Here is a 21,725-nt window from a genome sequence, read left to right on the forward strand (position 1 = left end):
CAATGCAGACAAATAAACCCCCCACCCCCTCTGGTCCCTACACGTAAAAAAATACCCATGTAACCATATAAGTGAAGTGATTAGAAATGTGTGACTGCACTTTGTCTGATTCTATGGTAGCAGTGGTGTAATGTAGTGGGCATTAGATACACTGCTCCTGGGGGTATTGCCACGATGGGCATTAAGATACACAGCTCTTGGTGGGTAGCACCATGGGTGTACATAGAAATCATGGGGCCCCATAGCTCTGATTGACACTCCACCCCACCATCCAATATAGTATAATGACCCCACATAGGGCACCGTACAGTATAATGCGCCCCACAGACAGGGGAAAGCGTTGCCCACTGAATACTCTGTGAACTTCACAAAAATGCCGCTGATTTCTTCCCACAGTTATGACCTGAACAGCGCAGGGGGCATGCCCAGATCACAGCAGGAGGCAGCTACAGTGTAGGACAGGGGTGTCAAACTGCATTCCTCGAGGGCTGCAAACAGGTCATGTTTTCAGGATTTCCTTGTACTGCACAGGTGATGGTGATTAAATTATCACCTGTGCAGTACAAGGAAATCCTGAAAACATGACCTGTTTGCAGCCCTCGAGGAATGCAGTTTGACACCCCTGGTGTAGGAGATGCGATCTGTCAGGGACCACAGACTATGTAGAGGGGCTGCCATATTTTGAGGTGTGTTGTTACACACCAACAAATACGAATGGCAGTCCCCCAGTGGTTGCAGGAAAATAATAATAAAAACCAGGTAACATTGTAAATTATGAAAATTGTGGCAACTTCCATTTAAGACCCCTGTTGCTATCATGCCATGGCTGTTTTCCTGTGAAGACCAGCGTGTGGCTGGCCTTCATAGCACGCAATGGTTTTTACTCTCTACTGCAATTTTGTGAATCTTCAGTATATAGTATAAGTGGTCAAACAATCACTGAATCAAGTTGCCTAGTTTTAAAAATGTAAATCCCCCCCCCCATAAAAAAATTAAATAAAAAGATATACAAGTGTAATATTGCTGTCTGTAAATGTCCGATCTATGAAAATATAAAATTAACCCCGTCAGTAACTGCCGTATCAATATAAACTTAAGCTCACTGTGCAATTAATAAGCCCTCATACCGGTTCACCAACAAATTTCTGAATTTATTTTCACCTCTTACAGGATGTCTGTCAGTACAGAATGACTGGTCAGACCAATTACTGGTGCTCGGTGCACCATTGTAATAGCCAAACATTTACAGTGGCATGTTAAAATTACTGTTATCGTGAGCGGTTAAGCTAGTTGAAAATGACCTGATCGCCAAAAGGCCTAAAGTTAAACACATTTTCATTTTTTTAGACCAAATATATATTTTCCAACTTTTACATTTTGTAACTTACAAAAAGAAAATGGACCAATGCAACGGTTTGGGGACCCTGCATGGTTAGTACCTAGTAGCACCTTCTTTTGCAAGTATCACAGCATGTGAATGCTTCTTGTAGCCAGCCAAGAGTCTTTCAATTCTTGTTTGAGGGATGGTCATCCATTCTTCCGTGAAAACTTTGTCCAATTACAGGTCCTTCTCAAAAAATTAGCATATAGTGTTAAATTTCATTATTTACCATAATGTAATGATTACAATTAAACTTTCATATATTATAGATTCATTATCCACCAACTGGAATTTGTCAGGTCTTTTATTGTTTTAATACTGATGATTTTGGCATACAACTCCTGATAACCCAAAAAACCTGTCTCAATAAATTAGCATATCAAGAAAAGGTTCTCTAAACGACCTATTACCCTAATCTTCTGAATCAACTAATTAACTCTAAACACATGCAAAAGATACCTGAGGCTTTTATAAACTCCCTGCCTGGTTCATTACTCAAAACCCCCATCATGGGTAAGACTAGCGACCTGACAGATGTCAAGAAGGCCATCATTGACACCCTCAAGCAAGAGGGTAAGACCCAGAAAGAAATTTCTCAACAAATAGGCTGTTCCCAGAGTGCTGTATCAAGGCACCTCAATGGTAAGTCTGTTGGAAGGAAACAATGTGGCAGAAAACGCTGTACAACGAGAAGAGGAGACCGGACCCTGAGGAAGATTGTGGAGAAGGACCGATTCCAGACCTTGGGGAACCTGAGGAAGCAGTGGACTGAGTCTGGTGTGGAAACATCCAGAGCCACCGTGCACAGGTGTGTGCAGGAAATGGGCTACAGGTGCCGCATTCCCCAGGTAAAGCCACTTTTGAGCTACAGAGAAGCAGCACTGGACTGTTGCTAAGTGGTCCCAAGTATTTTTTTCTGATGAAAGCAAATTTTGCATGTCATTCGGAAATCAAGGTGCCAGAGTTTGGAGGAAGACTGGGGAGAAGGAAATGCCAAAATGCCTGAAGTCCAGTCTCAAGTACCCACAGTCAGTGATGGTGTGGGGTGCCATGTCAGCTGCTGGTGTTGGTCCACTGTGTTTCATCAAGGGCAGGGTCAATGCAGCTAGCTATCAGGAGATTTTGGAGCACTTCATGCTTCCATCGGCTGAAATGCTTTATGGAGATGAAGATTTCATTTTTCAGCACGACCTGGCACCTGCTCACAGTGCCAAAACCACTGGTAAATGGTTTACTGACCATGGTATTACTGTGCTCAATTGGCCTGCCAACTCTCCTGACCTGAACCCCATAGAGAATCTGTGGGATATTGTGAAGAGAAAGTTGAGAGACGCAAGACCCAACACTCTGGATGAGCTTAAGGCCGCTATTGAAGCATCCTGGGCCTCCATAACATCTCAGCAGTGTCACAGGCTGATTGCCTCCATGCCACGCCGCATTGAAGCAGTCATTTCTGCCAAAGGATTCCCGACCAAGTATTGAGTGCATAACTGAACATTATTATTTGTTGGTTTTTTTGTTTGTTATTAAAAAACACTTTTATTTGATTGGATGGGTGAAATATGCTAATTTATTGAGACAGGTTTTTTGGGTTATCAGGAGTTGTATGCCAAAATCATCAGTATTAAAACAATAAAAGACCTGACAAATTTCAGTTGGTGGATAATGAATCTATAATATATGAAAGTTTAATTGTAATCATTACATTATGGTAAATAATGAAATTTAACACTATATGCTAATTTTTTGAGAAGGACCTGTATGTGAGATTCCTGAGTCATCTTGCATGCACTGCTATTTTGAGGTCTAGCCACAGATTTTCAATTATGTTCATAACGGAACTGTGAGGGCCATTATAAAACCTTAGCACCTTTTGAGGTAGTCTACGTATTGTGCATTTTGATGTGTGTTTAGGATCATAAGCCATTCTTTTTTTAACTGCAGCTTTTTAACGGATAGTGTTATGTTTGTATCAATAATTTGTTGAAATTTCATTGAATGCATTCTCTCCTGAAATGTTCCCCGTGCCATTGGCTGCAATACAACCCCAAGGCATGAGTGATCCACCTCCATGCTTAGTGGTTGGCGAGATGTTTTATTTTCCTGAAATTCTGTGTCCTTTTTTTCTCCTTGATTATTGTGGCCAAAGAATTCTATTTTAACCTCATCGTTCCATATGACTTGTTTCCAAAATGCATCAGGCTTGTTTAGATGTTCTTTTGCATACTTCCGATGCTTAATTTTATGGTGAGAACACAGGAGAGGTTTTCTGCGGTTGACTTTTCTATGAAGGCCATGTTTGTGCAAGTGTCTCTGATCTGTAGAACAATGTACCACAACTACAGAGACTACTCAATGTTTCTGAAGATTTTTGCAGTCAAGTGGGGGTTCTGATTTGCCTCTCACAATCCTACATGCAGCTCTCACTTGAATTTTGCTTGGTCGTCTACACTTTATCTTGACCTCCACTGTTCCTGTTAAATGCCTTTTCTTAATTACCTTATTTTTCGGATTATAAGACTCACCTTTTTGCCTCCAAATTTGGGAGGAAAATGGGAATGCGTCTCATAATCAGAATTGAGCTTACCTGGATCACAGGAGGCGGGGTTGCTGCTTCAGGAGGCCGGCGACAGAAGTGGAGCAATGCTGTGGTGCCTGGGATCTCTTTAGATGTCTGTGCCGTTGAGCGGAGTCACCCTTCTCATTCAGTTTCCTGCTGCGGGCTTTGGGAAACTGGCCTACGGGGCGGCGCATGCGCAGATTGAGACATCAGGAAACTAGATCTCCATTTGCGCATGTGCCACCTCTGGCGGCCATCTTCTTGAGGCCCACCACAGGGAACTGAATTGGAAAGAGGACTCCCCTCACCAGCACAGACATCTGAGTGCCCTGGCACCACAGCACCGCCCCACTCTTGCCTATGGAAGACATAACCTTTCCTCTGGTGACCGCCGCCATCCCCCAGGTAAGCTACTGGTAAAACTGATTGAGTCCACCACCATTTGATTTAAAAATAAATAAAAAATTGTTTTACCCATTTTCCACCCCAAAATTTGGGGTGCCTCTTATAATCTGCAAAATACAGTACATTTAGAACGGAAGAAAGGGCAACTTGAAAATGCCTTGCCATCTTATGGCCTACTCCTGCTTTGTGGACCTCCATCATTTTCAGAGTGCTAGGCAGCTGCCTAGAAGAACCCATGGCTGCTGCTTTTTGGGCAAAAGGTTAGAGGTTGGGTTTTTAGAAAGCTGGGACATTTGAATCACCTGGCTTTTCCTAACGATGATGAACAAGTCATAACCATAACAGGTAAATTAAGGTGTGAAACCTTGGTCAAACTTATCTGACCACAGATCTCCAAGGGTGCCCAAACTTCTGCATCGGCCCATTTTCCTATTTGTAATTTTTAAAATGTAAAAAAGGCTATATATTTTTTTGCCTAAAATGCAAAGGAAGTGTCACCTTTAACTTTAGCCGTTTAAGAGATCATTTTATCTTCAATTTGCAGGTTTACCCTATGTTAACTGTTCACAATAACAGTAATTTTGACCAGGGGTGCATAAACTTTTGCATGCCACTGTAAGTGTCCATTTGCACCTACTTGTTTTCCCTGTATCATCATCCCTTCTTCTTTTATTGACAGCTCTGGCTTCCTAGAGCCAGACAGGTAGATGCAAAACAAGAATTTGGGAAGGTGCAGTTACATTTTTGGATGCGCCAAAGGGTACACAGAGCACCTGTGCTGACAGTCCTGTACTTGTACTGCCCTTGAGAATCAAATTGCCAGGTCATTTTTACTGAACAGTGAAACAGTGAACACTGTTAAAACAAAACAATATTTATTTTTTTTGTTTTTGTTTTCGACCCATTTGGAATTTCTTTCCCTATTTTGCGGTGCATAAAATATAAAAATGAATGGTGCAATTAAATCCACAACTCATCCTGCAAAAAAAAAAAGTTCTCATACAGCTATGCAATCAGAAAAAGAAAAAAAGTTATGGCTCTGGGAAGAAGAGTGTAATGGGGGAAACAATAGCACGAGATATGGAAAATAGTCTGGTCAGAGAGGAATTGTGTATGCTGCTTCAGCAACCCCCCCCCCCCCCCCCTCCCACCAAGAAGCACATTACTAAAGAGACATTGATGTCATATCCTATTAGTGTCAGTAGAAAGCCTGCATATAGTGTATTATTAAATTAGAAGTGTTGCTATTTTATTCTAACTTTGGTTGTTATATGGCTGCTAATGTTGTTCTGTCTTGGTTCAGATATCACGATATGCCAGATGTGATTGACTTCCTAGTTCTTCGTCAGCAATTTGATGAAGCACGACGTAGACAGTGGAAAATAGGTATGTATGTCTGGCCATAGCCAATCAAAAGATTTGTATGACCACAGTCCCTGTTCCTAAATGGGGCTTTCAATTTCATTGGCACATAAAAAGACTAAGTTTGAACATCTCCCACTGTGACAAGGTTTTTCTTTTTTTCCTCATCTACCTTTTTGTAAGCGTCTTAGAAAAAGGATTTTTTCTCCTAGATTTTTAGGCACCATCTAATATCATATGCTCATTTGAAGAATGGTGGGTGTTTTTGCTTTTTTTTATTTATTTTTCTCCCCTTGACGTATATACCATTTTTTAATCACATTGTTTTTCCATTTTTGGGTGATCAAAATACATCACTTCTGGCATTTTTTTTTTTAATTCAGCATTTAATGTATATGAAAATTGTGATAAGTTGGTACTTCAGACTTTGATAGCTGCTGCATTACCAATTTCCGTTTTTCCGTTTTCGTTTTTTCCTCCCCTTCTTCCCAGAGCCATAACTTTTTTTTTTTTTTTTGTCTGTTCACATAGACATGAGAGCTTGTTTTTTGTGGGACAAGCTGTACTTTTGAATGACACTATTCATTTTACCACAATGTTCTGGAAAACGGGAAAAAAAATTTCAAGTGGGAGAAAAATTGTGAGAGAAAAAAAAAAAAAACATGCAACTCTGACCATGTTTTTTTGGGAAATATTTTTACCATGTACATTTTGTAGTAGAAATTACATCACAATATGATTTTGCCAATCGGTACGATTACGGCGATACCAAACCTGTCAATTTTTTTTTTTTTTACTATTGTGAAAAGAAATCAGGAGTTTGCAAAATACATTTTTGGGTTGTCTCCATTTTCCGAGACTTGTGACGTTTTTAATTTTCAGTCGATGTAACTGTGTAACAGCTTTTTTTTTGCAGAGCAGGACTAAGTTTTTATTGATACCATTTTTTTATTTTTATTTCGGTGGTTACTGATCGAGTTAATAATTTTGATAGATCAGACGTTGATGAACGCTGCAATACCATATGTATATTTTTTCTTTATTTGTAATGGGGTAAAATAGCAGTGATTTGATTTTTATTTTTTTTTATTTTCTCCGTCGCCACATTGGGGGACACAGGACCATGGGTGTTATGCTGCTGCCACTAGGAGGCTGACACTAAGTTGAGACAAAAAAGGTTAGCTCCTCCCCTGCAGTATACACCCTCATGCTGGCTTCCAGAGACCCAGTTCAAGCTGTGTGTCCGTAGGAGGTACACTGGATTTAACTTTCTTCTTTTTTACCGAAGGGGCGACGGAACCTTTGAAGGCATAGCAGTGATTTGATTTTTTTATTTTTTTTAATTTCAGATTTTTTATAACACTGTCAATTTTTAATCGTTCTTAAAAGTCTTCTTAGGGAACTTGAAGCTGCGGTCGTTTCATCACTTGTGCTTTATACAGCGTATAGCAAAAATCACTGTTATTCTTGAAGCCTGGCCGCAGGCAGGGTTTCAAAAGAGCCCTGTAACGACAAGCACGGGATCTTCAGCAGACTCCCCTGCTCCATACACGTGAGTCTGACTTGCACATGTACGGTACATGTCGTGAAGGAGTGAAGCGGTTGAAGGCAGAATGCAATGCTCGGCTCCATGCTGTAGACGGGTGTTTTTCTATTGCATTTTTTTCCAAATAGACTCGCTGGAACTTCTTTTACAGTGCGTTCTTTCTTTCTGCTTATGTGTCCTTTATAATTGTCCAGTACCGGAGTGCTGCAAGCCTCCTCTATTTTCATGCAGTTAGTGGCTGCGCCATATAACCAGGATCTGCCTCTATCTGCCATAAGTAATGCAATCTTTACTTTATTATAGCAAGATGTAACTTTGTATCTCGTAGGGCTCCGGTTTCGGTCTGTTATTGATGATGCTTGGTGGTTTGGAACTATTGAGAGCCAGGAACCACTACAAGCAGATTACCCGGATAGCCTTTTCCAGTGCTACAATGTCTGGTATGCATTTATTTACTGAATTTTCTTATGTGTTGTAAATGACTATCTTTTGGCATGCAAAAGCCACAGAAAACACTGTACAAGCTGAAATGTTAACATGATCAGGATTTCTTCTGTCCCACTTTCATATGTTCTCTAACAATAAAGGAAACTTATGGAATGTTCACCAGGGCATATTTTTTCTCTTCTGTATTTTCCACAGCATAATATAGTATCAGCAAATTTAAATGAGATATTAACAAACCTCAGTCACTTGTTAAGGATATTGACTTGTGGTCTAAATTTTTAAATACTGAATATGTATACTAATGCCAGAAGCCTTGCAAACAAAATGGACGAATTAGAATTAATGTTGTTGAAGCATAATTATGACATGGTGGGGATATCTGAAACGTGGCTGGATGAGAGCTATGACTGGGCTCTTATCTTGCAGGGTTATAGTCTATTCAGTAATGACCGAACGGATAAGCAAGGGGGAGGGGTGTGTCTATATGTAAAATCATCCTTAAAACCCATCCTGCGTGATAATTTAGGTGAATCTAATGAAAATGTAGAGTCCCTGTGGGTGGAGATAAGGGGAGGGGGAAAAATAATAAATGACTAATAGGGGTTTGTTATAAGTCTCCAAAAATAATGGAAGCAATGGAGAATATCCTCATAAAGCAAATAGATGAAGCTGCGAATCAAGGAAAAGTCATTATTATGGGGGACTTCAACTACCCTGAAATAGATTGGGGAACAGAAACCTGCAGTTCCAGCAAAGGTAATCGGTTTTTGACAACTATGAGAGACTATTACCTTTCACAATTAGTTCAGGACGCAACAAGAAGGGGGGCACTGCTAGACTTAATATTAACCAACAGGCCAGACCGCATATCAAATATAAGGGTTGGGGGTCACTTGGGGAATAGTGATCACAAAATAATAAGTTTTCATGTATCCTTTAATAAGATGTGTAGTAGAGGGGTTACAAGGACACTAAACTTCAGGAGGGCAAATTTCCAACGGATGAGAGATTATCTTGGTGCAATTAACTGGGACGATATCCTGAGACATAAAAATACACACAGAAAATGGGAGACGTTTATTAGCTTCCTGGATAGGATCTGTGCACAGTATATACCGTATGGAAAAACATACTAGAAATAGGAGGAAACCAATATGGCTAAATAGAGCTGTAAGGGGCGCAATAAGTGACAAAAAGAAAGCATTTGGAGAATTAAAGGAAGTAGGTAGTGATGAGGCATTAAATAAATACAAAAAATTAAATAAATTCTGTAAAAAGCAAATCAAGGCAGCAAAGATTGAGACAGAGAGACTCATTGCCAGAGAGAGTAAAAATAATCCCAAAATATTCTTTAACTACGTAAATAGTAAGAAACTAAAAAATGATAGTGTGGGCCCCCTTAAAAATAGTCTGGGTGAAATGGTGGATGAGGAAAAAGCCAATATGCTAAATGACTTTTTTTCATCATTATTTACACAAGAAAATTCCATGGCAGACAATATGATCAGTGATAACAAAAATTCCCCATTAAGTGTCACCTGCTTAACCCAGTAGGAAGTACGTCGGCGTCTAAAAATCGCTAAAATTGACAAATCTCCGAGCCCGGATGGGATACATCCCCGAGTACTGCAGGAACTAAGTACAGTTATTGATAGATCATTATTTTTAATCTTTAAAGACTCCATAATAACAGGCTCTGTACCACAGGACTGGCGTATTGTAAATGTGGTGCCAATATTCAAAAGGGGACAAAAACTGAACTCTGTAATTATAGGCCAGTAAGCTTAAAGGGACTCTGTCACCTGAATTTGGAGGGAACAATTTTCAGCCGTAGAGGCGGGGTTTTCGGGTGTTTGATTCACCCTTTCCTTACCCGCTGGCTGCATGCTTGCTGCACTATTGGATTGAAGTTCATTCTCTGTCCTCCGTAGTACATGGCTGCACAAGGCAATCTTGCCTTGCACAGGCGTGTACAATGGAGGACAGAGAATGAACTTCAATCCAATAGTGCAGCCAGCATGCAGCCAGCGGGTAAGGAAAGGGTGAATCAAACACCCGAAAACCCCGCCTCTATGGCTGAAAATTGTTCCCTCCAAATTCAGGTGACAGAGTCCCTTTAACCTCTACTGTGGGTAAAATCCTGGAGGGCAGGGAAGCTATACTGGAGTATCTGAAAAGAAATAACCTCATGACCCAGTATCAGCACGGGTTTACTAGGGACCGTTCCTGTCAGACTAATCTGATCAATTTCTATGAAGAGGTAAGTTCTGGACTGGACCAAGGGAACCCAGTGGACGTAGTGTATATGGACTTTTCAAAAGCTTTTGATACGGTGCCACACAAAAGGTTGATACATAAAATGAGAATAATGGGGATAGGGGAAAATGTGTAAGTGGGTTAAGAGCTGGCTCAGGGATAGCAAACAAAGGGTGGTTATAAAATGGAGCACACTTGGACTGGGTCGTGGTTAGCAGTGGGGTACCACAGGGGTCAGTATTGGGCCCTCTTCTTTTTAACATATTTATTAATGACCTTGTAGGGGGCATACAGAGTGGAATTTCAATATTTGCAGATGACACTAAACTCTGCAGGGTAATCAATACAGAGGAGGACAATTTTATATTACAGGATGATTTATGTAAACTAGAAGCTTGGGCTGATAAATGGCAAATGAGCTTTAATGGGGATAAATGTAAGCTCATGCACTTGGGTAGAAGTAATAAGATGTATAACTTTGTGCTTAATTCTAAAACTCTGGGCAAAACAGTCAATGAAAAAGACCTGGGTGTATGGGTGGATGACAAACTCATATTCAGTGGCCAGTTTCAGGCAGCTGCTACAAAGGCAAATAAAATAATGGGATGCATTAAAAGAGGCATAGATGCTCATGAGGAGAACATAATTTTACCTCTATACAAGTCACTAGTTCGACCGCACTTAGAATACTGTGTACAGTTCTGGTCTCCGGTGTATAAGAAAGACATAGCTGAACTGGAGCGGGTGCAGAGAAGAGCGACCAAGGTTATTAGAGGACTGGGGGGTCTGCAATACCAAGATAGGTTATTACACTTGGGGCTATTTAGTTTGGAAAAACAAAGGCTAAGGGGTGATCTTATGTTAATGTATAAATATATGAGGGGACAGTACAAAGACCTTTCTATTGATCTTTTTAATCATATACGTGAGACAGGGACAAGGGGGCATCCTCTACGTCTGGAGGAAAGAAGGTTTAGGCATAATAACAGACGCGGATTCTTTACTGTAGGAGCAGTGAGACTATGGAACTCTCTGCCGTATGATGTGATTTATTACTTAAATTTAAGTGGGGACTGGATGCCTTTCTTGAAAAGTATAATGTTACAGGGTATATACACTAGATTCCTTGTTATGGTGTTGATCCAGGGAACTAGTCTGATTGCCGTATGTGGAGTCGGGAAGAAATTTTTTTCCCCAATGTGGAGCTTACTCTTTGCCACATGGTTTTTTTTTTTTGCCTTCCTCTGGATCAACATGTTAGGGCATGTTAGGTTAGGCTATGTGTTGAACTAGATGGACTTAGTCTTCCTTCAACCTTAATAACTATGTTACTATGTTACTTCATGCTGCAGATCTCCTCTACATATTCACTGTTTGCGGTACATACCGTAAGTTGAAGTACTTGGAAACTCTGTAAGAAAATTAGTGGCAAAACCAGTGATTCAGGAGAAAAATTAATGACGGAATAAAGCTCTGTCTGAAAGAATCGGAATATATGACGTGCAAGTTTTGTAAAAGAAATACGAAAAAGTTCTAAAAAAAATTATGCACAGGTCTATATACACACAATATAGTCTACCAATGAACAGGAAATGTTTCCACTGACAGGTTAGATTTCATGTGAACTGCTAATTTGAGGCATTAATTTTACCTAGAATATAAGGACATTTGTCATTCGCTGTAAAATCCCTTCCTTATAGCCTTCATTGGGGGACACAGAAAACCATGAGGAGTATTCTGCTGCCATCAGGAGGCTGTTAGTGAGAAAACAATAGGAGAAGCTATAATTATAATAATAATAATCTTTATTTTTATATAACATAACATATTCCGCAGCGCTTTACAGTTTTGCACACATTATCATCACTGTCCCCGATGGGGCTCACAATCTACATTCCCTATCAGTATGTCTTTGGAATGTGGGAGGAAACTGGAGTACCTGGAGGAAACCCACGCAAACGCGGGGAGAACATACAAACTCCTTGCAGATGTTGTCCAAGGTGGGATTAGAACCCAGGACTCCAGCGCTGCAAGACTGCAGTGCTATCCACTGAGCCACCGTGCTGCCTATACAAGGATTAAGAATGGTACTGTAGAAAAAAGCAAGTAGTCATAGGCCACGATAGAAATAAAATATCCTGAAGGACCTTAAGGATTGGTGCTGTGTCCTCCAATAAATCTACAAGAAACTAAGCACCAAAAATCCTGCTTCTTAGTCATTCATTGGGGGGACACATTAAGTGATGGAATGTCCCATGTATGGGAAACAAAAGAGCACCAAAACAGGCTGTAACTCAGGTGACTGCTGCTTGCAGAGCCATTCTTCGTAGATTCATGTTGGCCAACACGAAAGTATGAACTCTGTAAAATTTTGAGTGGCGTAACGCCCAGCAGTGGCACCCTGTCCTTTGCTAGATATACTTCCAGATTACAAGAACATACTCAGCAAGTGATAGAAGACTTAATGGAGGAGAAACCTCAACAAGAGTCTGAACATCTGCATGAGACCATCACTGACAGGTAGTTTCGTACCACTCTGACCACTTCTAACTTGTGTAAAAATTATACAAGTCGGATGAGAGAGAGAGAATCTACAGAAGAAAGAAAGAACAATCTCATAAAGGTTAAAAGCTACCTTAGGGATAAAATGAGGCACTGGACGAATAAAACTATTCTGTAGAATACCAAGGAAAACAGTGATGGGAGATTGTTGCCAGCTGGAGACTGATTTAACGGAAATAATTGGTACCTGTAGCAACTTGGCAGGAGAGCAAGAGCCCCCGATGTCCCAGATCGGTTCAAAGAGAAGGTACTCTAAAGCCTCAAGAACCAGGATGAGATCCCATGGATCTAAGGGGAGACTGTAAAGAGGAACTGAGCGAGCCACACCTTGAAGGAAAGACGTGATTAGGTGCCTGGAGCCAGATGCTTTTGAAAATGAGAGAGAAGAGCATAGCGGCGACATGGTTGGATACACACCAACAAAAAATTACCTTCCAAGTATGCAGAGAGGAACTTTTGGCAACTATGACATACGTGCTCTAATCATGGCCAGAATTATCGGGAAAACTGAAGCCTTCACAACTGTGGCTTCAGCAGCCGTGCAATTAAAGTAAGCAACAACTAATACAGTTGGAAAAGGGAAAGTGGATCTGGATGATAAAGGAGTCTCTACTGATCATCTTGTGAAGATTGATTACTTGTGAAGATTAATTACTTGTGAAGATTGATTACGAGCCAGGATCTTCTATGCCAGTCTGAGGGACGAGTTAGACGGGAATTTGACTTGATCTTCTTAAGCAATTTAGTAAAATATACAGTGGGTACGTAAAGTATTCAGACCCCTTTAAATGTTTTACTCTTGTTTCATTGCAGCCATTTGGTAAATTCAAAGGGGGCAATTTTCTGAAACAAATGTCTAAAGTAGAGTCAGAGTGGATATTTAGGCTAGATTGCCTTACCCCTAGGGGCCTTAATCATGATCTCGAATTATATGCATTTTAATGGCGGTAGTGGCAAGCTGGACATGTTATTTTAGTAGTATCAGATATCTTATTTTTAATTCTAATATTATGAATATGGGCGGCCTCATTAGATCCTACGAGGGTAGGCATACTGATAAGCTCCAACCCACCTTTCTCACGCAGTTGCATATTGCGGGGAGAGGGTGACGCATAACTCATTATGCATTAATAGGCCCATATACGTTTTTTTTTAATAAATATATTCATTTTATATCTTTTATTGTAAAATAAACTCTTTTGAAGTAATACATTGCACTTTTTTTATTATGGTGGCATATTTCTACATATATATTTTTAAGCTAAATTGAGCGCATGTTTTAATAATAAAGCCATCAATTGTAGCAGCAATTTTGCACCTAATAAAGTAAATTTTACACTGGTATTTCATATATTTTTGGATCATTTTCCCTGTTTGGCGGCTCACGGTTGCCATTTTTTATTTATTTATTCTTTAGTTTTTAGGTGTGGGTCATGTGTTCCAATTACAGTTTAGACTTTGCCTACTCAGCGCTGTGTATTTGGAGATGAGTAATGTCAATAGATATTATAGGGCACTGACCATTCTAGACACTGGGGTGGGCAATGTTTCACGGTGGGTGGGGATATAGGACGAGCAAAGGTATTTAGTTGAGGAGTCCTCCTGCAGGGCCATAACCCTGATGAAGAAGGGCGCTCACCCTTTGAAACGCGTCGGTAATCCTTTTGGTCCTCGGGAGCCTCCATAGGCCTGTGACGTCACACGCTGCTTGTCAGCGTCGGCCATCTTGGTTTCCTAGTGCAACCAGGGACGCCTCCGGCCGGGACGTTCCCTGGCTCTGCATTCAGTAGCGGCACTATATACCGCTCGTCCGCACACGCTCTTGTGTGCCCACCCTCCGGTCATCGCCAGCTGGCACGGATTGTGCTGCATCCGTGCCGCCCGACCGCACACGCTCCTGCGTGCCCACCCTCTGATCATTGCCAGCGTCCATGACTGTGCCTCATCCGTTCATACGCCCATCAGCAGCGGAGTGTGCCCAGTATTGTCATTCATGGTAAGGAACCTCTTCCTTTCCTCCTTCTTTTCTATTTAGCCCCTTAGTATTGTTCTATAGAAGGGGCTCATTGTAAGCACATAGCAGTGCAGCCCCTGACTTTAGTACACCAGCCCATATCTTGTTGTCAGCAGGACATATGTGTTCATCAGCATATCCAGGAGTATTAGGATAATGACATTTCTTTTATAACCCGAGCGCGGTGCCGTTATTTGCAATATATTTTTTTGGTTCTTTCAGAAAGTGGCACATGTTCTGTGGCCACCAGCAGCTGGGTTATTGTGTCAGGTTATCCCCATTTATATAGTGGGTTGAGGTGTAGAGCGCCGGTGATAGTGTTTTGTACCTAAATTCAAAGTTCTTTTTTTTCATTAATATACACTCTGCACCTACTGTTGACTGAAATAAAACCGATGTAGAAATTGTTGCAAATTTAATAAAGAAAAACTGAAATATCACATGGTCATAAGTATTCAGACCTTTTGCTCAGACACATATTTGTCACATTCTGTCCATTTCCTTGTGATCCTCCTTGGGATGGTTCTACTCCTTCATTGGAGTCCAGCTGTGTTTAATTAAACTGGTAGGACTTGATGTGGAAATGCACACACCTGTCTATATAAGACTTCACAGCTCACAGTGCATGACAGACCAATTGAAAATCATGAGGTCAAAGGAACTGGCCAAGGAGCTCATAGACAGAATTGTGGCAATGCACAGATCTGGCCAAGGTTACAACAGAATTTCTGTAGTACTCAGGTTCCTAAGAGCACAGTGGCCTCCATAATCCTTAAATGGAAGAAGTTTGGGACCACCAGAAGTCTTCCTAGACCTGGCCGTCCAGCCAAACTGAGTAATCGTGGGAGAAGAGCCTTGGTAAGAGAGGTAATGAAGAACCCCAATATCACTGTGGCTGAGCTCCAGAGATGCAGTAGGGAGATGGGAGAAAGTTCCACAAAGTCAACTATCACTGCAGCCCTCCACCAGTTGGGCCTTTATGGCAGCAGAGTGACCCAACGGAAGCCTCTCTCCTCAGTGCAAAACATATGAACGCCTGCTTAGTTTGCTAAAAAAAAAATAAAATAAAACACATGAAGGACTCCCAGACTATGAGAAATAAGATTCTCTGGTCTGATGAGTTGAAGATAGACCCTTTTGGTGATAATCCTAAGCGGTATATGTGGAGAAAACCAGGCACTGCTCATCACCTGCCCAAAACAATCCCAACAGTGAAACATGGTGGTGGCAACATCATGCTATGGGGGTGTTTTTCAGCTGCAGGGACAGGACGACTGGTTGTCATTGAAGGAAACATGAATGCAGCCAAATGCAGAGATATCCTGGATGAATCCTCTTCCACAGTACTCTAGACCTCAGACTTGGCCAATGGTTCACCTTCCAATAACACAATAACCCTAAGCACACAGCTAAAATAACAAAGGAGTGGCTTCAGAACAACTGTGACCATTCTTGACTGGCCCAGCCAGAGCCCTGACCTAAACCCAATTGAGCATCTCTGGAGAGACCAGAAAATGGCTGTCCATCAATGTTCACCATCCAACCTGACGGAACTAGAGAGGATCTGCAAGGAAGAATGGTGGAGGATCCCCAAATCCTGGTGTGAAAACTTGTTGCATCATTCCCAAGAAAGACTCATGGCTGTACTAGCTCAAAAGGGTGCTTCTACTCAATACTGAGCAATGGGTCTGAATACTTATGACTTTGATGTTTTAGTTTTTCTTTTATAATAAATTAGCAAAAATTGCTACATTTCTGTTATTTTTCAGTCAAGGTGGGATGCAAGAGTGTACATTAATGAGGAAAAAAAAAAGAACTTTTTGGAATTTACCAAATGGCTGCAATGAAACAGAGTGAAAGATTTAAAGGGGTATGAATACTTTCTGCACCCACTGTAAATGGTATCGGGTCGATGTCTGGTTTCCGATGAGGCACTCCAATCTGAAAGAAGACTTCCGAGTGGAGAGACCACTTTCTTGCAGATAGCCCATTGTGGCTTAGGAAATCCGCCCTTCAGTAGTCCAAAGCAAGTGTGCGGAGCACCAAGCTTGGAGGAATTCTTGTTCTTCCAAGGCTAGAATCTGTGAGGTCTCGGTGATGGCTATACGACTGAGTTCCATCTTGATGGTTGATTCAATTCACAGTAGTGGCTTTATCTGATAGGATGTGAACAGGGAGAGCCACTAACTGTTTTGCGATCGCCGGTATTAACTGTATAACGGCGACCGCACCCCCCCCCCCCCCCCCCCCAAAAAAAAATAAAAAAAAGTCCGATGTGCCATTTAATGTCTCTGTCCTCTGATGTGATCGCACATCAGAGGACCGAAAAATAGGGTCCCCGATACCAGTGTCTCCCGGTGCCCCTGGGTCCTGCTGCTTCCACTCACGGCCGCTGGCGTCTTTCTCCGGTAAGAAAATGGCGGGCGCATGCACTAGGGTTAGGGTTGGGATTAGGGTTTGAATTAGGGTTTGGGTTGAGATTAGGGTTAGGTTTGGGATTAGGGTTATGGTTGGGATTAGGGTTAGGTTTGTGGTTAGTGTTGGAATTAGGGTTAGGGTTGGAGTTAGAATTGTGGGGTTTCCACTGTTTAGGTACATCAGGGGGTCTCCAAACGCAACATGGCTCCACCATTGATTCCAGCCAATTTTGTGTTCAAAAAGTCAAATGGTGCTCCCTCCCTTCCGTGCTCTGCCGTGCGCCCAAACAGTGGTTTACCCCCACATATGGGACATCAGCGTACTCGGGACAAATTGGACAACAACTTTTGGGGGTCCAGTTTCTCCTGTTACCTTTGGGAACATTTTTTAAAAATTGGGGGCTAAAAAATCATTTTTGTGGAAAAAATTTATTTTGACGGCTCTGCTTCAAATTTCTGTGAAGCACTTGGGCATTCGAAGTGCTCACCACACATCTAGATAAGCTCCTTGGGGGGGATCTAGTTTATAAAATGGGGTCACTTGTGGGGGGTTTGTACTGTTTAGGAACATCAGTGGCTCTGCAAATGCAACATGACACCCGCACACCATTCCATCAAAGTCTGCATTCCAAAACATCACTACTTCCCTTCCGAGCCCGACGTGTGCCCATACAGTTGTTTTCTCCCACATATGGGGTATTAGCGTACTCAGGACAAATTCAACAACAACTTTTGGGGTCCAATTTCTCCTGTTACCCTTGTGAAAGTAAAAATTTGGGGGTGAAAAATCATTTTTGTGGAAAAAAAATGATTTTTTTTATTTTCATGGCTCAACGTTATAAACTTCTGTTCATAGTGCTCACCACACATCTAGATAAGCTCCTTGGGGGGGGGGGGGGGAGTCTAGTTTCCAAAATGGGGTCGCTTGTGGGAGGTTTCTATTGTTTCGGTATGTCAGGAGCTCTGCAAATGCAACATGACGCCCACAGACCATTCCATCAAAGTTTGCATTTTAAAGCGTCACTACTTCCCTTCCGAACCCTGATGTGTGCTGAAACCGTTGTCCCCCCACATATGAGGTATCGGCATATTCAGGACAAACTGGACAGCAACTTTTGGGGTCCAATTTCTCCTGTTAACCTTGTGAAAATAAAAAATTGCGGGCTAAAAAATCATTTTTGAGGAAAAAAAGATTTTTTTTATTTTTACGGCTCAGTGTTATAAACTTCTGTGAAGCACTTGGGGGGTTAAAGTGCTCACCACACATCTAGAAATGTTCCTTAGGGGGTCTAGTTTACAAAATGGTGTCACTTGTGGGGGTTTTCCACTGTTTAGGCACATCAGGGACTCTCCAAACGCGACATGGCGTCCGATCTCAATTCCAGCCAATTCTGCATTGAAAAAGTCAAACGGCACTCCTTCTCTTCCAAGCTCTGCCATGCGCCCAAACTGTGGTTTACCCCCACGTATGGGGTATCTGCATACTCAGGACAAATTGCACAACAACTTTCGTGGTCTAATTTCTCCTGTTACTCTTGTGAAAATAAACATTTGGGGGCAAGATGATCATTTTTGTGGAAAAAATACGATTTTTTATTTTCACGGCTCCACGTTATAAACTTCTGTGAAGAACTTGGGGGTTCAAAGTGCTCACCACACATCTAGATCTAGTTTCCAAAATGGTTTCACAGTGAAGCAGTCACTAACAAGGGCACAGGGTGGGAGCCACATGCCAACTGCAGCCTTCCCTATGAACAGTGAATAAGGCTCATTGTGGTCTAACTACTTCTTACAATACCTTATGTGCGTTCTATTACTTTTGAAAGATATAAAGGCTAAGTCTACATCAATACATCTGTTTTTTCCTAGCAATTGATAGCAAAGGATAGTCCACTATGGGTGTGAACAGTTTCATTTATTTCCAATCACGACCACTTTTGACAGACTTCCACAAGGCAATCTGAGAGCCTAGGACCTACATACAATAAAGCTACCATAAGATTGTCTTCCTGACGAAGGCTCGTGCCTTAGCCGAAACGTTGGAAACCATTGTCTTTTGCACAAGATATATTAAAAAAAACTTTGAAAGCAACAGTTCTGTCTTCATGTTTTTGGAGTGTGCCAGGGTTAGATCTTTTGTATTGTCTTACCGTTTTACCCCTGAGCACCTAAAGGCCCCTTCACATTAAGCGACGCTGCAGCGATACCGGCAACGATCCGGATCGCTGCAGCGTCGCTGTTTGGTCGCTGGAGAGCTGTCACACAGACCGCTCTCCAGCGACCAACGATGCCGGTAACCAGGGTAAACATCGGGTAACTAAGCGCAGGGCCGCGCTTAGTAACCCGATGTTTACCCTGGTTACCATCCTAAAAGTAAAAAAAACAAACAGTACATACTTACCTACCGCTGTCTGTCCCCGGCGCTCTGCTCTGCACTCCTCCTGTACTGTCTGTGTGAGCACAGCGGCCGGAAAGCAGAGCGTTGACGTCACCGCTCTGCTTTCCAGCTGACCGACGCTCACAGCCAGTGCAGGAGGAGAGCAGAGCAGAGCGCCGGGGACAGACAGCGGTAGGTAAGTATGTACTGTTTGTTTTTTTACTTTTAGGATGGTAACCAGGGTAAACATCGGGTTACTAAGCGCGGCCCTGCGCTTAGTTACCCGATGTTTACCCTGGTTACCAGTGAAGACATCACTGGATCGGTGTCACACATGCCGATCCAGCGATGTCCGCGGGAGATCCAGCGACGAAACAAAGTTCTGGACTTTGTTCAGCGACCAACGATCTCCCAGCAGGGGCCTGATCGTTGGTCGCTGTCACACATAACGATTTCATTAACGATATCGTTGCTATGTCACAAAATTCAACGATATCGTTAACAATATCGTTATGTGTGAAGGTACCTTAACAGTGGATGAGCCTGATCCTATCCGCTTCTAGTATGAACTTGTAATGACCTGGAGAATCATAATGGCAGGACAGTTTCAGTATTTAGAGAACATTTAGTATTTAGTAAAAAAGCAAAACAAAAAACAGTGGGACTGCAATTTTTTTTTTGCAATTTCACCACACTTGAAATTTTTTTTCCTGTTTTCCAGTACACAATATGTTAAAAACAATGGTGTCATTCAAAAGTACAACTCGCCCAGCAAAAAAACAAGCCCTCACATGGCCATATTGACCAAAAAATTAAAAAGTTATGGCTCTGGGAATTGTTTATTTAGCTCCAAAAAGCATTCATTGCTGTACAAAGACGCATGCAAAATTCACACTTATTTTCTATTGCTAGAGAAGAAGAAATGTTGTAGAAATTTCTGAAATCAAATACTCAAAGTGTGCACGTAGCCTAAGACTGACACAATTCACAATTTTGTTTATATGTATGTATATGTTAAGTTGCATTTTGTACATTTATTGCTTGTCAACCATTTTTTTTTCTTTCTCCTATAGTTGGGACAATGGTGATACTGAGAAGATGAGCCCTTGGGACATGGAAGTAATACCCAATAACGGTTTGTATTTTACCAAAAAAAAACTTAAATTGCTAAATCTTTTTAAATTCTCAATCTACCGCTATTAAAAAAATCCATAATGGAGAATATATAATACATCTTTCAATTTTAGATTGATTTTTTTTTTTAACCAAAGGCATCAGTTAACTGATGTATGCCATTGAATCCTAATTAATGGAGTTCATTTTTGCTGTGTCTTATTGCAATTAGCAGTGTTTCCTGATGAGCTGGGTACCAGCGTTCCTTTGACAGAAACTGAGGTTCGATCGTTGCTGTACAGACCCCTCGATGGAGAATGGGGAAGTAGAAGCAGAGATGAAGAATGTGAAAGAATCATTCGTGGAATTAACCAGCTGATGACTCTAGGTAATTACTAAAGGGGTAGCATCTCATATCGTATTTATCTGATACATGAATTTTTAAAAAAAAATTTCTTCATCATTTAGATATCGCTGCTGCCTTTGTGGCTCCTGTGGACCTTCAAGCTTATCCTATGTACAGTACTGTAGTGGCCTATCCAACTGATCTCAGTACAATCAAAGAGCGACTAGAGAACAGATTTTACAGGTGAATTTTCTATATAGAGTTTTAATATTAAATGGGATAAGAGAACAAAAGTTCACAAATGAAACTGATTCAGAAAACATTTGTTATTTTTCCAGGCGTGTCTCTTCTCTCATGTGGGAAGTGCGATACATAGAGCATAACACTCGCACGTTTAATGAGCCTGGAAGCCCAATTGTTGAATCTGCAAAGTTTGTCACCGATATTTTATTGTACTTCATAAAGTAAGTATATTTGATATTCTTAGCATAGAATGTATCGACTTTCATAGTACTTCAAATAGCTCAAAATTGATGTAATACATTGTACCAATTACATTACAGGAGTTTTCCTCTCAAAAGGTAAAGTGGGCAGTCAGGTAATTTAAATAATAAAAGAAGGCATAGTCGCCCATGTGCATCCATTGCTACTCCGATGGCCACTTAAGGCATCATGACTCCCTTTGCTTGGCGTTACCCCATGTGACCGCTATAGCCACTGACTTGATGCAGCGGTAACATGTAGACCGCTTGTAAACAAGGACCGAAAGGTCAGCTCTGAGTTTGCAGAGAAAAGAGGCGAAGGATTACCTAGTGAATAGTTCCAATGAAAAGCTTCAGGTTACAAAATTATTAGCCTATACTACAGTTGTGGCCAATTGTTTTGCGATTGAAACAAAGTTTGCTGCTTCACTGATTATAGATTTGTAGCCAGATATTT

General features: G+C 41.4%; 1 protein-coding gene across 2 annotated transcripts in view; it reads left to right on the top strand.

Moving 5' to 3' along the window:
* Window positions 1–21,725, top strand: part of PHIP (pleckstrin homology domain interacting protein) — a 298,049-nt gene that overhangs the window by 215,122 nt on the left and 61,202 nt on the right. The window contains exons 27-32 of one of the 2 annotated variants that reach the window (XM_069726464.1): window positions 5,650–5,732; window positions 7,583–7,694; window positions 20,401–20,462; window positions 20,673–20,828; window positions 20,909–21,029; window positions 21,125–21,250. In XM_069726464.1, coding sequence (XP_069582565.1) covers window positions 5,650–5,732; window positions 7,583–7,694; window positions 20,401–20,462; window positions 20,673–20,828; window positions 20,909–21,029; window positions 21,125–21,250 — 660 coding nt within the window. The remainder of the gene's footprint in view (window positions 1–5,649; window positions 5,733–7,582; window positions 7,695–20,400; window positions 20,463–20,672; window positions 20,829–20,908; window positions 21,030–21,124; window positions 21,251–21,725) is intronic. The other variant, XM_069726465.1, reaches the window with a different exon arrangement.

Source organism: Ranitomeya imitator, chromosome 5 (genome assembly GCF_032444005.1).
Source record: "Ranitomeya imitator isolate aRanImi1 chromosome 5, aRanImi1.pri, whole genome shotgun sequence".
Classification (NCBI taxonomy): domain Eukaryota; kingdom Metazoa; phylum Chordata; class Amphibia; order Anura; family Dendrobatidae; genus Ranitomeya; species Ranitomeya imitator.